This window comes from Caloenas nicobarica, chromosome 1, assembly GCF_036013445.1.
Source record: "Caloenas nicobarica isolate bCalNic1 chromosome 1, bCalNic1.hap1, whole genome shotgun sequence".
NCBI lineage: Eukaryota > Metazoa > Chordata > Aves > Columbiformes > Columbidae > Caloenas > Caloenas nicobarica.
The window spans coordinates 33348075-33368617 of NC_088245.1; the positions used below are offsets into that span (position 1 = coordinate 33348075).

General features: G+C 39.3%; 1 protein-coding gene across 1 annotated transcript in view; it reads right to left on the reverse strand.

Moving 5' to 3' along the window:
* The window catches only part of NELL2 (neural EGFL like 2), a 154065-nt gene that overhangs the window by 16184 nt on the left and 117338 nt on the right, over positions 1 to 20543 (reverse strand). Inside the window, exon 16 of the mRNA XM_065648237.1 lies at positions 1063 to 1203. Coding sequence (XP_065504309.1) covers positions 1063 to 1203 — 141 coding nt within the window. The remainder of the gene's footprint in view (positions 1 to 1062; positions 1204 to 20543) is intronic.

Consider the following 20543-nt stretch of genomic DNA (forward strand, 5'->3'; position numbering starts at 1 on the left):
GAAATAAAGTATTGACGATGGGGATACTGAAAAGGTCATTCTCACTCCTGGAGAACTGTCTGTGTGTCTGCCTTAGTGAAATTAATTCAATTGCTCCCCTTTGGGACCGATACAGCCCACCAATGTGAGTTTAAACAGCAAGGCAGGAAAGCTTACACTGTGTGAACACTGAATATTTCAGCACTCAGAGACAGAAGGGAGAAAAACTCCTAATTTTGCCCTAAGTAGTCCATGGCAAAAAAGACTGGTTTGTTCTCTTATTTAAAAGCAGCGGCATGCCATATCTTAAGAGCTGAATAACATTTCATACTAAGAGATCTGCATCTGAAAATAACTGTGCTCATATTAATCTGCTGTTGTTTCTATCATTCATAAAAAAAGAAAACCTTCCCATGTCCTTGTCTCCTGTTACGCTCTTGCCCCCTGCACCTTGCCCCAGCCCTAAGTGTACCAAGCTTACCAGTTTGTAAGGTTGTTCTTCAAATTGCAGCCTTATACAAGCAGTTAGCCTATGCACAGGTGAAGTACCACAGTATTAACCTAAGTGTGGGTAAGGGTCTCAGGGCTGCATAATCATTCTTTGCAATGGGAAATATTTTCCTCACCATCAATTTCAGCGTACGAGGAATGAAGTGGAGGAACTGACGTCTGGACCGAGGCCCATTTCTACATGTAAAGAATGTGACATAGAAAGAGATGACTGTGGAGTGACAGATTACAGTCCATGCTATCAGCCCACGGGTAATCACTTATGCAAGGACCATGCAGAGAAGCAGATGTGGGGCCAGAGAAACTGCGTTTTAAGCACCATGCCTGACTTCACATATTATCTTAGCAAATCATAGAAATGGCCCCTAATGCAACACTGTATGTTAGAAATATTCATCCGTTACATTCTTTTGCCTTTGGTTTATGACGCTTATTTAGACTACAATTGCTCTGGATCAAGGTTTAACTTTCATTGATAGTGCCCAAGACAATACTTGACCAGGACAGTGAGAGAAACTGGACATTACTGTAGCACGATTCATAACATTACCCCACCATTTTTTAGATACTGACCTTCACAGGATTCTCCACTTGGTGAAAACATCCCATTGTCATGGTAGCCATCTCTGCATTCACAGTGGTACCAGCCAGGCAGGTTAATGCAGTTAGCACGGCTGTCGCACTGAACAAAGCCATCCGAGCATTCATCAATGTCTGTTTGGCAAGAACAACAAAAAAGGTGAAAATTCACACAGAAGAAATTGTTATATTCACCTGACAGAAGAACAATGTCTCTGGTATTTCTGGGTTTCACAGAAGTATATACACTACTGATACTTAAATTTCCAGAATTACTTGCAGTAAAGTTTAGAATCATTTCCATAAAAGGTCTTGGCTAACAGTGTTGGCTCTGCTAACCCCAATCTACTCTTTACATTTTACCAACTCATTCTGTCACAATACATGATAGGTAATCTGACATCTCCATAAGTTGCCCACAGTATGAAGAAAGGAATTGGATCTCAGTTTAAATAATAAGATGTTAACCCTTAGATCAGTGCAGGCTACCTGATAAAGATTGCTTCTGCAGGCATATCAAAACAAATACGCGCTCTGGTCCTTGCTTATGCTCTTGCTCACACCTATTTTAGGTTAGTAGGGCTTCCCTATCTTGTGGAGTTCCTGTTGACTTACGCCAGTGCCACTGACTCTCAACATAACTGGCTATTGTCTCCTCTCTCACTATCAAAAAGAGCAGCTGGGATTCCAAAAAAATGCTGAGACTGTAACAATGAAATACAAAACATTCTCCTCCACCTGATAATTCCTTTCTGATGTGTGTTCGTTAGAAGAACAATTTCCACTGACTAGACTTTACAGTAAAAACGCACCAAAGAATGGATTTCTGGATGCACTCACAAGATCCAAAATTCACCTAAGCATGTCCTGCAGACACTTGAACTCATGAACTCACCAGAGATGCAGAGAACTTTGTGACATATTAATTTCCAGCACATTCAGTTACGCAATAACCTGTACTAAGGAATAGGTTCCAGAGTGTGAGTGTTGTTAACAGTCAGAGAATACCAGGACTATGGAGCCTAACAGGGATAAAAATGTGTCCTTTCTTATCATATGTACCGCATTATCACTGTGTTTTGTACCAGAGGTAGCACACCTACTTGAGCAGCAAGCTGACCGAGAGGTGCCTCTGGAACTGGCATCGAGGGAGATGCAACACACGCAAAGTGCTTTCAGAAACAAAAAACTCTAAACCCCTCACCATGAGTTTGAATAATGATTAAACCCTCAGTGTACTGGCCATTCTGGCCAAAGTAAGGATTCAATCTTTTTTAAAAGGTTGAATCTTTAAAGCTAAGAATTAAAATGACAAATTAAGATTCAAGCTCTTAAAAGTACCTCAGCAGTTGATCTAGTATCCTCCAGGATGAGGCTACAAAGGAGAGGTGTGATGTGATCACTGAGATATATGTAAAATATGCCAAATTCTGACCACAGTCCCTGTTTGCTCCCATTTACGTCATCTCCTGTTTTCACAGGAGAAACTGTAAACTGGCTAAGAAAAACAATTGTGAGCTACAATAAGGGCACAAATCTCTTTTCTGGGAATAATAATGTGTGCATAGATAAAGATATACTCCCTCTAGTCTTTTATGAAATCTATTAAAAAATAAACTTAAAAAAACTAAATGCTTCCTTATCAATTGAAAATACTTTGTTCCACATTTGAAGGAAAGAAAATTATTGATTACATGGGGACACCTGCATACACCGTCAGGTGTTGCTCAGTCACCCACATTTAGCCATGAGTTGCATTTTTCTTCTACATGCCAGGGGGTAGGTGGGATGTGCTCTGGGTATTTTATTTACATGCTAAATAAAATCTCTTTGTAATTTCTTTGGAATAACTGTACAACCATATAACGAGTGTATTGGTTTTTAAAAGTTTTACAGTTACCTGACAAAATTTCATTAGAAAATTTCATTATCATGTCTCAGTCTGATCTTCTATCAACAGTTTCAGTGGCCGGGCACGCCTGGTGTACATTACTAGTATTTATGACAATGAAAATTGCCAGTACTCTGGCTGGAATATTGCACCAAGCATATATTTTTGCTGCTTTGTATATCGCAAATTAATCCATAAGTTTCTATTGATTTAAAACACAGAATTTTCAACTCCACTATGAATTCCAGGAAAATCATCTAAGTAGTCCTGCTGCAGGACTGAGAAATGCCAAACCTTTACCACCTGCTGCTGCTCCATGTGTCTCTCTCTCAATCAGTATAAACTCTGGCCTTTTTCTTGTGAGCAGCCAGTACCCAGTGGGATCTCAGAGGTGTTTGAGAGATCAGAGGCAGATCAATGAGAATTATGTTACTGTAGTGAGAAAAGGCTGGTTTGCAGTCTGTGCCTTATCTACTGCTATTCACTCACATACCCGCAGATTACTTGAGAAAAAGGAAAGGAAAAGAAGAAAGGGCTACGATCTACAAGTTCCCTTACCACTGGGGAATATGCTGCCTGGCAGAACAGAATCTAAGTTACTGTGCTATACGCTTGGGATCACCTGGTCAGTATAAGATAACTTGTTGGGATTGGCCAAAGCTACAAGCCCCAGAGAATCAACGAAGAATGTCTCCTCAGAGGCTGAAAGAACAGAACTGCTGTTGACACTCGATGTGAAACTTCATACTTGCTACTTAATAATGTGCATTAAGACATTGCATGGCATATATTTTTTCTTTGGGAAAGCGGAATGTATTTATTGGTGATGAGGTGGAGAAAAGAGTGTTATTCAGGCCAAGGTAACAGATATGAATTAAAGAAAGCCCGTGTTCCTCTCTTCAGAACACTTTATTTGTGAATCTGTAAGCCTTATAATTATAAGCACAGTATTGCAGGCACAGGCTGAATGCATTCTGATGAATTCACTTGCTGATTATGCAGGAAAAACAAGCCTTGAATGTCACGTCAATATTGGTAAACTGACAACAAAACCAGCTTTTCTGTGTTTATTTGCAAACTACCTGACAAACCTAGATCACAAGAAATATTACTTGGGATGAAGTGCTTTTACAGATGCCAATAAAAAAAGAAATACAATCTTCTAGATTTTGTCATGGCTGCATGCAAAGTTGAGTGAAGTTATGTAAGAAACCCTTCCATAAAAAGCATGGATGGAAGCAAACTGCTGGTCTTTAAGAAATGTCCCATTCTTGACATCGTTTGCCTGAAACCATCGCATTGGAACCATTGCTGCACTGATGCGGAATAATCCATTACTCCTTACATGACTTTCCAGCAAACAAAAGAAATCCAAACCAATTCTCCTCAGCACTAACTTTTTAGGCAAACGACATTTTACAGCATGTGCCAGTGAGTTTCAGAATATATGTGCTCCTCATGCACAGAATTTTGTTCTAAATCTCTCGGCTAATCCTGATCATTAATTCTAGCGGAGACTTCCTCTGTAATAGGACAAAATATAACTGTCACAACTCTGTTAAACAAGAAAAAAAAGCAGAAATGTGTTTTGCAGAGCTAAAGCACTGATTTCATGGAAAATTTTCTTGACATTTGGATAAAAGGATTTCTATTTTCATATGGGCATAGCATGGCTCAGGAAGTGCTGCAAAAGTTATCGACAACTGAAATTATCTTATTAGTATGGGAAAAGCAGCCAGAAATAATTTTTCTCTGTCCTATGGTGAAACATCCTCCGATGAATCATCTTGCAGCTGCTCAGTCAGAGGTGTGAGCTGACAAGAGAAGAAAAACTGATTGAAGTTTTGCTTGGCCAGTGGCTATGGTGTATCAGTGAGCTATATGGAACATTAACAGCACTAATGAAGTCCTGTTTGATGCTGTACTAGAAAGGCAGGAAAAATGAAATATTACTCTATAGAAGGAAGTTACTGACAAGCTTTGTATTTCCATTTATGAAAGAAATTAAACAAAATGTTTAAGTACAAGGAAAGGAAGGATGGTTTGTTTCTTTTTTCAATAGCGGGTGATGACATTCTTAAGCGGGAAAAAACAAAACAGACATCTTATTCTGAGTATGCAAATTCTGCCCTTTAACTGGCTATAACAAGCTGTGGAAAAGTTGGGGGGGGGGGCATTTAAGAAAAAAAAACAACAACCAAACAAAAGCATCCCCACCCAGGAAGGAAAATAGGGTATCATATGTGTGATGGGCCAGAGCAGTCTCAACTCCGCCCTGCTCCAATTAATTTATGGCAGAACTCCTACACAACTCCTATTGACTATCATGGAGGTGGCATTTTCTCGATTTTTTCTATTTTTCTCTTTCCTTTTCTAATAAAGAGCACAACTGCACATACCAAATCTGCCACCCCACTGATAAAAGTGGCCAGGTTTGGAACAGAAAGTAATACCAATACAGTTGCTGGAAATAACCTTCACCCCAAGCCGAAGAGCAGCTGCACAGCTGTACCGAAGCACTTGAGCACCTCCTGCTCTGGCTGCACTTCACCCTATGGCATTTGCATGGCAGAAGATTTGTGATTTCAGCTCTTCAAACACTGTGACTGGTGAACACACAAACACCTGTGAGGCCGGTGAGCCCACAAAACACCAGGAACACGGGGACTGTCCTTGCCCTATGTAACTCATGGTGCGCTCATGGCAATACTGTACGTACCCCACAGCCACAAAGCAGGGTAACTGATCATTACACACTTGGGTTGTACATGATTTGCGTTTCAAATACTCAGGTCTTCTCCTGTGCATTTTTCTTAAACTGAAACCAGTCAGCCTAGTTATTTCCCTATTTTGTTACTCGTTTTTCAACTGGAGAAAAACCCAGTTTTTGGTTTTGGTTTTTGTTTTTTCCTAACTGGAGCCCTGCTCTCATCAAGTAGACACACAGTCACAGGCATTTTGAAAGTAAGTGCTCCATACACTTAGCTCCCCTTGACATGAAAAAAACCCCTTGCTCTTCCAAATCACCTTCTTTATACCTCAGCATCACTCATTTCCTGAACTGTGGCAACAGTTCCAGCTATTACACCTCTTGCTCTTGGGGAAACTGAGAAAACTCTGCTCCCTGAAGAGTAAAGTAAGATCATTAGCAAATTATCCACTGGTATAGTAAGAATGAATGTCTGATGAATATTATTAGAGAATTTCTGTATAATAAGAGCTTTTGAAGATTGAAAGTGGTATAAAATTGCCAATTTGAAAGATAGCAGTGCTCTTTCATCTAGCAATAGGACCAAGCTCTCTAATGTGGTCAAGCTGCACTCAACAAAGAACCATGGTGTGGGGGAAGACGAAGGGGGTTTATACCATTTTATTTTACTCACTTCAAGACTGAAATATTAATCATCGAATCCTCCTCTCAGAAAAGCCTGTATGTCATCATCAAGCACAAAGTTATAGAGACACAGAGCACAACTTAGTCCTAAAAGCCTTTCTTTCATAAAATGCTTTATCCAGGTCAATACAAACCAAAGCCCCAGTAGCCCTCTCCCGTCAAGAATGCAATACCACAGATTGTCAGCTGTCAAGACCTAGAATTTAGTTATTCTCCATCCTGCAAGTTCTTCTAGGACAGTATAATACGTGGCATTCGGCTAAGACTGCCATTTGATAGAGACTCCTAATTATAATACTCTGTCCAAGTGCTAATTGGGTTATTATCACTGGATATATTTCTAGAAAATAATGAGCAGCCACCAACTTCCATAATGTTCAGTCACTGCTGACTTAGACTAAATTTGAGATCTTATTTCAAAGGCAACAGCCTTTCCAGTCTAATGCTAACCTCCAAAGCCACCCACATCCCAGCCCCATACAGAGTAGAAGTGCAAACACTGAAGGAAAAATAATTTCAGAAACAGATCAGTGAAGAAATGATATAGAGGACTATGAAGCTGTTTAAAAAGATAAATCTTCCATGTTTTTTTCCACCAGCACACTTGCAACAGTCAGACTCTAATAATTTCTTTGCATATGTCAATACATTTTCAAGGATGTTATGTCTGGCTTGCATATAAAAGATTATGTCCCAGCTATTCAGACTTACACTCAGATAACAGAATACCCAGTAGGATTAAGATGATGTCTCAATTATCTGATTTTAGTAAATACATATGCAAGGCAGAAAAGGCCTTACACAGTAGGACAAAATGAAAGTTCACTGTACTGCATAATGTATTTGCTGTCAAAATTCAATTTTCTGGAGTAGTTTTGAAAAGAGCTCATTATCTCTACTGCAAGTTCTAGAGTCCCATCTCTCACATTTAAAGAGAGAAAAGTGTTTGTGTTGGTTTTCACGTGACAGCAGATTTTAATATGATGATACTTGAGAAGACCTTGCTGTTCAATCAGACCTTTCATTTGAGATCTTATGCAAAAAACAGGTCTCAGTGGAGAGCCTGAAACTAGTTCGATATACTGGAGCTAGCTTGTTGATAAAACAAAGTATAATCTTTTGGGATTTCCATCCCACTACATTCCCATATATCACATGCATACAAATATCATAGAGAGGAATAATAAAATTTAAAAAAAAAGGACAAATCCAAGAATACAGAAGCTGAGACTGCTGAAATAACCCAGGAATGTATCAATTATGCCAGAAAATCAGTTGTTTAGAATGCCTTTGAAATCTCCTTTCTTCTAACACTGCTGCTTAGAAGGAACTTTCTTCCTTGCTCAATAAAAGTCCTAGCACCTGATTTTGTTTCAAGCTCACTATAATTTGTTCAGTATCCAGTAATTCTTCAAAGATATGATATCATGTCATGAGTATTAGGACATGTTTTTCACTGTATGAGTTCTCACATTATAGTTTTCACGAAACCATAGAATATTCTTGAGTTTAAGTGCATTTGCATCCCAACATTCGATGCAGTTACAAGTTTAAATCATGATTACAGCTGGCCTGTGGGGCACAGCAAAAAGAAGAGTCACCCACAGTTTTATCCTAACATAACATAATTCCATGAGCAAAAGGACTCAGATGATATAGCCTTAGAAACATCAGATGCATCCTTCAAAGAAGAGTGAAGACTATGGCCTTTCCTCTCACTGCTCCCCTGGACAATGAATTAGGCCCATGTCAGAAAAAAATGCACTTTGAATGCCTCTGGAGTTGCTGCTTCTATCTCTACACCTTCCAGGTCTAGTAGAAATTCTAGCTGAATCACCTTAAAACCATCATCTGTCTCAAAGGGCAGGAAACTAGAGCTGGGGCTATAAATGTCACATTAAAAATTGCTTCAACAGATTGAATCAGTGCTGCAGATACATCCTTCACTAAAAATTTCCAACTGTCATGTTGCACAAAAAAATAACTATTGTTAAAACAAGACTCTTTTTTTTTCTTTTTTTAAATCCTAGCAAGAGCATGATTGCATTTTTTAAAGTACTCTGTCCATGGAAAACTAATTTAGTTCCATTAATGAAAAGGAAGAAAAATGTGATTGAGGATGTAATACAGAATTATAGTTCATTAATTCTTCAAGTATGTAATTTTCCAGGCTCCTGATCCCCCATTGATTTCTGCACACCCCCATAGGTCCTGCTAAATGCCAGCAAAAAGAAATCCAGTCGTGTTGTTATTTCATGTGTGGCAGTGGTGTGGCGCTGCAAAATTAGACAGAAATGTTACGAAAGGGAATTTTCCACTGACTGCTTCACCATGCAGCCCTGTTAAACAATTCTTCCCTGTCAAAAATTGATCAACCACAGACCCCACCAATAACTGAAACTATGACAGTCTCTCATTACACATCCAATATCATCAAAGGAGGTGACATTTGTAACAATTGAAGATGATAATTCAGAACACCTAATTAGCCATGATGAACTAGGTGCATCCATGAACATCATAAAAAAGAAGAATATATTTTTCAACAAGGTTCTGTGAAACCAATTGTGTCAATCCCCATTAGAAAGAATAATTGAGAGGAACTGGGCCTCTATTTCTCGTTGTTGACAAAGATGTGGTTTTGCTTTCACTTCGTCCATCATTCTCAGTACAGCACCTCATCTTAACTGTAACACCTGCTTCTGTTTCCTTGTTAGCCCGATCTCGAAAAAGAAAAGTAATTATTTTCTTCAAGATAGCAAAAGCACTTTTAGACCTTGAAATACACTGACAAACCCATTTCAGATAACGTACCAGCGCTCGAAAGTTATGTAGCTCCATTTGCACCTTAGGAACAGGACTAACATGGTGCTATCAGTAAATGTGTGAGTTGTTGGGTAACAGTAGCCACATGCTAAGCAAAAGAAAAATTACTTATCTGAAAGGAGAAGGGCTAGTTTGGCCAGCTCTTACCTTTTTTCTAAGGAGTGGGAAGGAAGGCTCTATTTGCGCACACTCACTGATCTTGAGTTTCAAGTGAGGAGTCAATGCAGTCATAACCATGAGTTATGACTTACATACCCCAACCAAGGATGCAACTGGCACATTCTCAGCTTAGTTTGGGTTCAGCTTTGCAAAAAGTTGTTTCAGGTCAGCTCTGGTATGAATTATAGTAAATTTCCAAGTATTAATTTCAAAGGCCATTCACGGAAAACAAACAAAAGAACTCACAAAGCAACTCAAAGTTTTGGCTAGGAATTGATTCGACGCTGTGATTTGGACTTGGTCTTCTACCCTCTGGTCAGGGTATCATGCCTATTATACGTGTGCTTAAGTTTAAAACATTCTTACCTACATTTTCTTACCAGTGACTTGTTACCATGACTCTCAGTCCATAAACCAGTGGCCATTAATTTACATTGCTGTTCTTGAAGCGTAAAATCATGTGGAGATCATACAAAATTGCTGAAGCACAGAAAAGGAAAAAAAAACCCCACACTATTCCTTCGCTTGGGCTATAAACATATCGCTGGCATATATCTGCAGAGACTGCAGACTCCCTCCTGCTGACAGCTAGACGAAGGGCTCCATAGGGATATGGGGCAATGATTGGCAGTGTTATAGATTTTAATTCCACTAATAGTTGAATGGCTCGTAATTCATAAAAGAGAGAGCTTACAGTGAGTGATGAAGGTCATCCCTATCTCCTGTATATAACAGAAGGAAATTCTATTATAATGCTGCCCAGCTGCACTATTCACATTCTATTTATAGCCCTCTATCTATAGTATTTTAAGAACCTAATCGAAATTTTAGTTTTCATGTTTAGTAAAGGAGGTTCTTTCCCATAGTAAATAATAGCTAAATAGTGGATGCATTTTGATGTTTTTAACAAATAACAAAAAATCCTTTCTTCTCAAATCTCTTTTCTAGCACCCTTCATGTTTTTTTTTCTTTTTAAGCTGCTATATATAGGATTGCAGTGTTGCAACAAGTTAAAGAAAATATAAAAAGATAAGTACCAGTATTTGGCTCTCTAGCAGAGACAAAGTGATTTAAAAGTTATTTAAAACCGACAAGGGTTCTGAGAGACGAAAGAAAGAATATGCACCCAAGAAACTGTGTCAGGCAAGGAAAATGAAGGGAGAAAAAGATAAATAATGATGAAGCAGCAAAGCACTTTAATCTACAAAACAGAAAAGGTGAAGTAAGTAGGGTTCATGCCAAAATCCAAAATGCTCATCAAACTCAATATGGGCATTTTTTACTTAATTTCTGTCAAATATTTCCTTTGTGAATAAATATATGGAAAGCACAGTAAAACTTCCCAAGCTTCTAAAGTCACCAGCCTCTGTCTCATTGCTCATTTTTGAGCTTATTTTTCGTATCTGAGAAAAATTCAGGTGATAACAGGGATTAGGGTGACCTCCCTTCCAGACACTGCAGCCAAGCAAAAAGCATCATGTGCAGAACCCCGTCTTTCCTCCTGCCTTGCTGCAGATCTCATTTGTTTACTCTCATAGACAACTTTTAAACTTTTTCCTGCAATTTAATGAGCTAGCAATTTTAGAGTATGTCCTTTCTGAAAGTCAAAAGTATTTTCTTAGGTTTTAGGAACTGGCTACACTTCCCACTCAGAAAAAAATATTATAGAAACCCCACCATGTCTTCTCTCAGATATTGACATATTTGAACAGAGGAACAAGGGGAGCAGAAATTAGATGACCTGTATCTTATCTGGACTTTTGCCACTGCCTTCTTATGCAAACCTTGTCATCTACGCACCTTTCCCCAAGTGTATTGATTTCTACATCTGTAAAATGGGGAGAAAGTGTTTCCATCGGCTCTCTTTCTTCGTACATAAACAACTCTGGGTGAAGAATTTTAAGTAACAGCATTGATTCAGTAAGTATCACATGTGACTATGCCAAAGCATGGTTTGGGGAATAGTAACATGTCAGGGAACAAGAAGTACAGAAGACGCCAATGTGTTTTGGGGAGAGGTGAGAGGAAGAACAGTGAGCTGTAGAGATGAAAGCTGCACCCCCTGCCTTTACCCCCTTGTCTGCTTTATTTGGTAGCACAGACAAATCACGGAAGTCACAAGGACACTCACTGATAGTAATTTAAGTCTTGCGGTTTGGTTTGGTTTTGTTTTCAACCAGAGTTCACAATCTAGACAACAATTGGCTTTTGTAAAAATAGAATAGTGTCCTGTACAATTCTACTGAACTCTAAGGATCTTTAATTTTTCTGGATATTTGAAAGAGTGGCGGAATACAGCACCAGCACATGTAATTAACTTCATGTTATTATATATGGTCAGGGGAAATATTTGACAAGAGGGAGGGGTAGTAAGTTATTTTGTACACCAGCACAACAAATTTCAGAATCTAACTTACAAACAGCTTATCTATATCATATATGCCATGTTTGCAACCCGTCTGCTGGCCGCATATGTCTATTTTTCTGTAGCCTGAATTAGCACTTGCAGCACTGTTTAAACAGAGCATTCCTTGCAGGAAAGGTTCGTTCTCCAGGGGTTAGCCGAACACTTCCCTGCTACAGTTTCCAAGACTGCCCATCATGTTTTCGTTTTCTGTTTTGAACTTCCTTGTAATAGTAAATATGAAGACCTGGCTTGTACTGGCACATAGCTAGCTGAAATTTGATGGAATTATTAATTGTAATAACAATTCAACCAACACTCGTTAACTATTTGCTAGATTTTTACTGGTATTGTGGAATATGCAGTATAATTTCTCTTCTCAGCAACGGTCCTTTCTGCATCAAAAGTTACTCTTAAACTGTAAACATTACATGCCTAAGATTCATAAGTTTCTTTATGACTAAAATCCTTCAAAGCCCTTAATTTATTTCCTGAGGGGAAAAAACCCAGACTTGTAAGAGGTTCTTGGCAAAGAGTTTCAGCAGAAAGTCTGTGCTACAATTTCTGTTTCTTCTCTCTGAAAGGATCTTCCAAATTCATTCAGGCTGGGGTAGGAAAATGAAACTTTAGCCACTTTACACCCTTTATAGAAATCAATGGAGAAATCTCAGATAAGTCAAAGGGGGCAGAGATGTGATGGAAGCCTGGACAACCCACATTTGTAACCTAATTCCTAGCATATTATTGCTCAGACTCTACATAGGGTTTGTAGTTTACTACTTTCCCAACTAAGATCCTCAACAAATTCAGGTTGTTTCTCCCACAGAATGTAATCATTTGTGAGCCTCCCTCTCATGTCTGGATGAATTTTTAGCCTTCACCTCTTCATTTGAGCATATTTGTTTTAGAGAGAGAGAGGTTCATGCCTTCTGCCACCTACAATTCCTGGGAGCAAAGCTGCTACTGCATCATGCATTCCACGTATGCCAGTTAGAAGAGAAGCACACTCAGGAGAGAGTTAAAACCTTTGATTCTACTTAGTCTCTGCCAGTGTTTGCTCTTGTCTGTCTGCCTATGTTCGTAAGAGCAACTGAAGCCCAATTAAAAAAGTGGAGATTGCAGTATTTGCCTCTTCAGTGCTCAGTGGTCCTTAAGATGTAATATATCAAATGCTTTGCAGTGACTTTAGACTTAGGCAAAGTCAACATATTTTTCATGAACTCATTTAAATAGCTTAGAAATATGCATCACACTTGAGATCCTCTTCTGAAATCAACCCTATCTTGACTTTTTCCAAACCATGGTACACCTGTCACTTCTAAAGGCACAAGAATTAATAGCAACTTGGTTTATTTTTATGCATGTTGGACTGGGCAGCTATTCACCTAGAACACTAATTAGTTGTGGGGGAGGCAGATGATCCATGGATAAAGCCATGAAAGCATTGCATGTTATAGTTCCTTCAGATAGACTCTAACTTAATAGGATTCCTCCTCACCCAAGGCCTGACTTCAGAGATATATTAAAAGGAGAGCACTACAACAGCATGCTTCGTGATCCTTGTTTTTCTTAGAGTTGGTTAGAGATATCAAAATGGTCTTGGCTATCAATGGCAAAGAGTTATTTTTACAGTAGTATAAATGCACATTTTAGAACGACTCATTACAATTTGTTGTTATTGTTCCTTAATAGAAAGAAACATATGCAAAGACAGCTCATTAAAAGCACATAGACCTGTATGCCAAAAGAACTGTATCAATTTATATCAGCTGAATAAAAGGCCTGGGTTTGGTGAGATGAAATCATGAGAAGGAGATCAGTTAGGAAAACAGTTATTTTATCGGGTTTTCCCAGAAACCAAATCAGATGAGGAATATGGGCAGAAAAAAAAAAGTGTCATTAATTTTGAATTACTGGAAGACAGTTCAAGAAGATAATACTCTGTACTTTTAATAAAAGACCTTGGATGGCTATAGAAGGCCATAACTGAAGAAAATAAACCATTTCATCAGCAGATCTCTAGAGGACTTTCAGCACTAGCTTTTCAGAAATACCCATACAGCTTCAAGCTGTGAGATATGGAAAAAAATCCCCCCTCGCCCTATTCAGTCTTGGGGAGCTGAAAATGCACAATTACCAAGGCCATAATGTGCTTGCTTTCTTTGCCTCCTCCGCTTCACCAGATGTATCATATGAACAAAGCTTCTGATCAGAACAGAAGTTGTGAAGATGATGGCTCCTGTGTGAGCGGCACAGGCAGGTTGCAGGAACAACCACACAAGCATGGATGAAATGCAAAGAGTAAATTTATTTTCATTACCTCGCCAACCAGGGGATCCCTAGAGCATCACCTGAGCGGAGGCACACAGGCAGGGACACAGGCACCGCAGAGCTTGATCCATGCTAGAGAATCACCCAGTCTGCTGTTTTCGCCTGTATTTCAAGGATTCACGCAGGCACAGTTTACCATCAGGCTTTGATCTTGCCTGCGGCAGGGCAGGAACCTCAAGCATGTTCGATATGGTGCCTCTAAGTCTATCAGAGGCCTATGTTTTCTAAACACAGATGTTCTACTTGTCCAACACACGAGGCTAAACAACTAGTACCAAATATGTGTTTTTCTACAGCCCAGCTGCAAGTCACTTCAGCGCATTTACAATCCTCCTTCCCAATGTTCTGTTATTTTCCCACAGTTCCTAACCTCATGATTTTATGTAAAGCGTATCACAGGAGTGCAGCAAGAAAAATACAGGAACAAAAAGTTACTCTGCACTGTCTGCTCTAGAGCAGCCAAACAAGATTATTCAAAGACTTTCTAGGAATTTCAGATTTGACAATACAAATTAGGGCTGTCTGTCTGGAACCATCACCCTCTATTACTGAGGATATGTCTCCCTACTAATCATCAGTCAGAAGTAGATACAATATATATATGTGTCCTAAACAGTACATCAGAAAATTATAGTAACCAAACAGAACAATGTAGAAGCCTGTAAGTAGCACAGAGGTCCAAATTCCTAAAATTATGGTTCTCAAAAACGACATATCTGAAATTGAGGCCAGCCAAAAAAAAAAAAAAACACCCAAACAAAACAAAACAAAAAACCCCACTTCCCAAGTCCTGAAAGGACTTTGGAATATCAACAAAGTACTGTCTTAGATGGTTCACTGGGACACAGTTCAGTATTTGAATCATTGCTCTTAGGCACTAGAGTAGCTCAGGGGGTAAAACTTCATAGGTTTCACCCTGGGCAACAGGAAAACTATGTTGTCGATCATGTAACTGCCAATTTTAGCCTACTCCCTGCTGGTGCTTGTTGAAATCTCAAAAGTCACCTCATATTTTGAAAACATTAAAAAATTTTGCAACCACAAGAAATTCAGAAATGTTGTCAATCAGATGACGGATATGTTGGAATGGCTTTGTAAAGAAATAATTCATATAGTAATTTCCTGCTATCTTCTCCTCAAGTCACCAAAACCTTCTATGTGAAGATGCTTGTTTCACATTGCATAATTGTACTTCAGTGATAGGACGACAAAATACAAAGTATGCATTTCAGAATTTATTATTAAAGTTCTGCAACAATGTATTGAAAAACTATCATAGTGATGTACTAGTCTTTATAAGAATTAGCTGTTATGTTTAAAGAAGACAAAGAAGTTGATATTATAAGATGCTTCCCACAAGTTTGTCCATGATGCTACTGTCTGTTTTTTCTACAGTAATACAGCATTTAAAATGGAATAATGCAAAGCAAGATGGGGTGTCACTACATGCGCTAGTTATATGCATTACCTCAATAAACCAAGGCTACCACAAACAACACTGTTCTTGCCTTTGAAATCAGCAGTTGACATGCAAAATAGCCATCTTGGAGAAGGCCAAGACCATATCGCAGACCACTCATTGCCCAGCATTTGCAAGCTGGGTAGTGACTACATAGCAAAGATGCAAGTTATAAAGCAAGATGTTTCAGCATCCTCAGCAAAATCATTATATTATTTTTAGCAGCTGGGTCCTGTCTCTTTCTGCTGAAATGGAAACCACAGAAAGTATTAATTGAATGCAGGTGTATGTAGTAATTCAGAAGTGTTTGCATTTCAGAGAGTCAGCTCCCGAGAACAGAAAGCACAAGCAGATTTTTACTGTTAAAAGTTTAAGTTAAACCGGTTTGACTGAGAACGTTGTGTCTACATCTACATTTGAGCTATGGCTGGAAAGGCCCAACTTAACAACCCAACATGCCACATACTAAAATTTCCACAGGGCAGGAAGCCAGGAGACTTGCCAAGGAAATGGGGAGCACTTGGCAGGACTCGAGGAGGACGAATGGCAGTGACATCTTCGGGTTGGGGTGTGCATGTAGCTAAGTCCAGTGACAAGCTGAGCATGCCAGCTCCAGCATCTCTCCTCGCTCACCTCCTCCCACAGCCGGGGCCAGGGGTCCCCCAGGGACCTGCCACCACAGCCATGGCACAGCTGCAGGGTTAGAGCGGCACGCGGCCCCGCACGTAGGCCCCACCTCAACTGCTTGCAAGCCACTATTTGGCTTCTTTGGGTTTTGTCTTGGGTGATCTTTTTTTTTGCTTGCACCAAGGGAAAAGATTTTAATAGCCTATAAACTTTGGAAATTACTAAAGTCGAAATACCAGACTTGAGTGACCCCAAAAGGCCTGGCTTTCAGAATATGATAAATTCTCCATTCGCTACACACTGGGATCTACTAAAATGTTTTAGACTGCATATCATGCTTAAGTACTCTTAGTTTCTCAAAATTTTATCCAGGCTCTATAGATTAACTCAATATTTTCTATTTATGTGAATTGAACTCAGTCCTTTAATGTAATTGAAATATTTCCTACCAAAAGTATTCTCTAATTTCTAAGTCTTAAACTTGGGAGACTTCTCAAAAGTGGAAACCTGACTTCTCAGGACACCAGAATCAAAGCAAGTCAGGTGGGCTACAAAAACTAATGAACTATGGGAGGCATCGCTTCTTCCTACAGCTATGGTTCTGGACAGTCCATGCCTGTGCTGCCTTCATGTTCGCTCCACCACTTTCCTCTTGCTCCCTTCTTTTGCTTCCTCCTTCATTCAAAAGCCCAGCAATCCTTTAAGGATTTCAGAGAATAAAATGATTAACCCTGATATGCTTTCTGCTCAAGGAGTCTGCATGTTATGGTCATTTATCCCAGCATGCAACCATCTTCCCCTGGTTAGACTATTAATTGTTGGAGGGCACTCCTATTACTCTAGGTTTGTGCAGAACCTTGCATACTTGTACCACAAATTTCAGCCTTTTAATAATATTGTTGTAAATCCAAATCCAACTATCAGTAATTTAAATCTTCACTGTAAAAATAAAGTTGAGCAAATGACAGATTCCGGAGTTGTTGGGAAAGTTCTGACTGTAATACTTTCATAGCTTACAGAGAGTTTTCATTAGACTGGGGCCAAGATTTTTTTAGAGTTCTGCCAAAAGTAATTCCAGTTCTTTCAGAATTGGTTCAATGCTCTATGGACTTCAAATGCCATTTGTGTCACAGCTTTAGCTCCAGAGCCTACCTGGCCAAAAGCTGATTGTGGTTGTTTTAGCTGAACAGAAGGGATCAAGGGCTTAAATGGAAGCTGTTCTCTTGTCATGCTAAAAGTACTAAAACACTTCATTTTTGCAAAACCAGCAAAGTTAACAAGCTTTCTGGTTACTTTGACAAAGCCTTCTATGCCAATATCAGTAAATTTATTTTCCTAATAACTGGGGTAACAGAATTAAAAGATTTTCACAAGCTTCCTTTGGAACAGGAATAATAACAGTCTTCAATAATCTGAAGCCTGCTTTTATTATGGTCAGTGCACATGAACAAATTAATTTGGACTTGCTGAAAAGAGCAACAGGTGCACATGTTAATTATTTAGCTTATATGGAAAGTGGCACGAAACTCTAAAGAGATCTGATGTATAATAATCATTTACTCAAATAACTTGTCTGAGTTGTATTTCAGTATTTTGAACTACAAATGTTAAGCACAAAGTTGCAAAACTTTTTTTAGTGATATCAATTTTTTTTTTCCTTCACCATGAAGTAGTTGCAACACTTATGGTATTTTTGTTTAGCTTTCCATACGTGGAAAAAAAGGAAAAAAAAACCAGAGAAGAGCCAAATAACATATTTTCCTTGGATATGGCTATTTCTGATAAGAGATAAGATAAGAGAGGATGATCACACACACCTGATGTTCAGCATTTTTTTTCATAAATTCAGTTACACATTTAATTAAGCTCACTGTTAGTAATAATGTATGGCTGAATGAATGTAGAATCTTTAAGTTAAACTTTTCCTCAAGAGTTCCTTTCAAAGGTAACAGCTTTGTGTGCTGGTTTATTTTCAGCAGTTTGCTATGGATTGTTTAATAACAGGTGGACATGATTCCCGTGATATCCAAGGGAAAATTAATTATCAGGAAATGCAAGTTACAGTCAGTCATCCACAAAAAAAGCCATACACTTCCAGCCAACCTGTTAACAAAACCGACATCAGAACACAACTAGTAGTGAAACCCTGCTATTTGATCTCATGCATAATTAAAAGCAGACCAGGGGAATACTCAAAGCACAAAACGAGTGTAGGAACTCAAAAAAGAAGCTGACAAGCAGTAATAATGCAGTAGTCTTGTATATGTGCTAGTACAGATATGCATAGATAGTAGGAGAACAAATCCACTCTTAAAGCTCTCATCAAATTAAAGGGGAGTTACAGTAACATCAAACAGATCTAACAAAGTCGTCCTCTGCTGAATTCTAAAATAAAACATTTTTCAAATATAATTTAAGATAGCATTTTTAAATGCCTGTTGAAGAATTCATAATTTTGCAATCAAACAAGACAGTGTTAAGCCAGGTATTTTCAAAAAGTTTAACAGGCACAAATACTTTTAGATTCCTTTGGTAGTCTCAGCTCGCTACACTGCAGAAGATTGCTCTAAATTTTTTAACACATAAACCCCATCTCCCTAAGCCAACAAATGCATTCCCAACATTAACAATGCACCATTGCACATCCTTTGGAAAGAGAAATCGGAATTTTCCCACATCTCATTGTTACGTCCCATTACCAATAAAAAATAAATGCTTCTGGAGGTTGATACATGCGCATATGATTCTTACATCTGCTTCCTCATTCCACCGATCCATTTCCACAGGGCACAGGCCACGAGTCATCTAAAAGGCTTCCACCAGATCATCCTAAGCTGTTGCAATAGCTCTATTAACTGCAAGGCACTCCACAGTGAACACCTCTTCTCATAGAAATACCTGACTAGCAGTAGTAGCTGATTGTCCTTATGTATCTGAGAGAGACATGGTTCCTATTGACACCTCAAAAGCACTCATTTGGAAGCAAAAAAAAAAATTATGAAACTAATTACCACACTTAATTACACAGGGCTTCACTTCTCTTTGCAAAAGCTTCAGTTGAGTTTAGGAATCTGACATAGCCCTTCCATGGCAGCTGACAGGTGAAAAGAGTAACAGTTGTGTCCACAAACACAAGCAAGCTTCTGGTGCAAACCCACCAGAACTGGGAAAGCCGCTTTGAGTTCTGGGTGAATGGGTTTGCTCTGAAACCATGTTTCAACCTCAGGATGATTTTATCAGAAGACTTCTGACCTCTCTCATCAGGGGCAGGCTGTCTGCTTCCTGCTCAGCGGTACCTGTCAGTCACTGCCTCCGCTTCTCTCCACTCTCTTGGAAGGCTTGGAGGAACTGTTTGCCCCATCACGTGGAAGCGTACGTCTCCCCAACCAACATGGGCACCAAGGAAACAGGCCAGGTCTTTGCCACACAGTAGACAGCCTCACCAAAAATTTAGGGGGATGCTCTGGACACCAAGAACCCCAGCTATTGCAGCTCTAGTTTATTCTTGTTCTTAGTCAATGTCCTGTTCTACAACATGAGCCTGGCTCCCTAAGCAGGACCTAAGCATGGACAGTATCATCCCTCTCAGGCTTTGGAAGGAATATAGAGACACCGATTGAGTGTGTAGGGATAGGTTTTGGAAAAGACATGGAAAATGGTGAGGTACTCAATGCCTTCTTCACCTTGATCTTTACTGGTAAGGTTTGCCTTCAGGAGTCCCAGGTTGCTAAGTCCAGTGGGAAAGTCTGGAGCAAGAAAATTCACCCTTGGTGGAGGAGGATCAATATCTGAATAAATTAGAAAAAACATAGGTCGATTAAACCTGATTGGATGCACCCAGCAGTGCTGAGGGATCTGGCTGATGTCACTGAGAGGCCAATTTCAATTATCTTTGAAAGGTCATGGTGACTGAGAGAAGCTCCTGAGAACTGCAAGAAAGCAAATGCCTCTCCTGTCTTTGAGAAGAGCAAGGATTCAGGAAACTACAGATCAGTCAGCCTCACCTCCATCCCTGGGAAGCTGATGGTATCCTCCTGGATAGCATTTCCAAACATATTAAGGACAAGAATGTGATTAAGAATATCGAGCATTGATTTATGAAGAGGAAGCCGTGCCTGACCAACCTGATAGCCTTCTAAAACAAGATGACTAGGTTGGTGAATGGGAGGAGAGCAGTGGGTGTTGTTTATCTTGACTTCAGTAAGGCTTTTGATGCTCCTGTCATCAGATAAGCTAAAAAGTGCAGCCTAAATAGATGAACAGTGAAGTGAATTAGAACCTTGCTGAATGGCTGGGCTCAGAGGGCTGTGATCAGCCATACAACGACCAGTTAGGGGCCAGTCACTTAGCAGTGTACGCCTGGGAAAACAAACAGTGAGTAAAC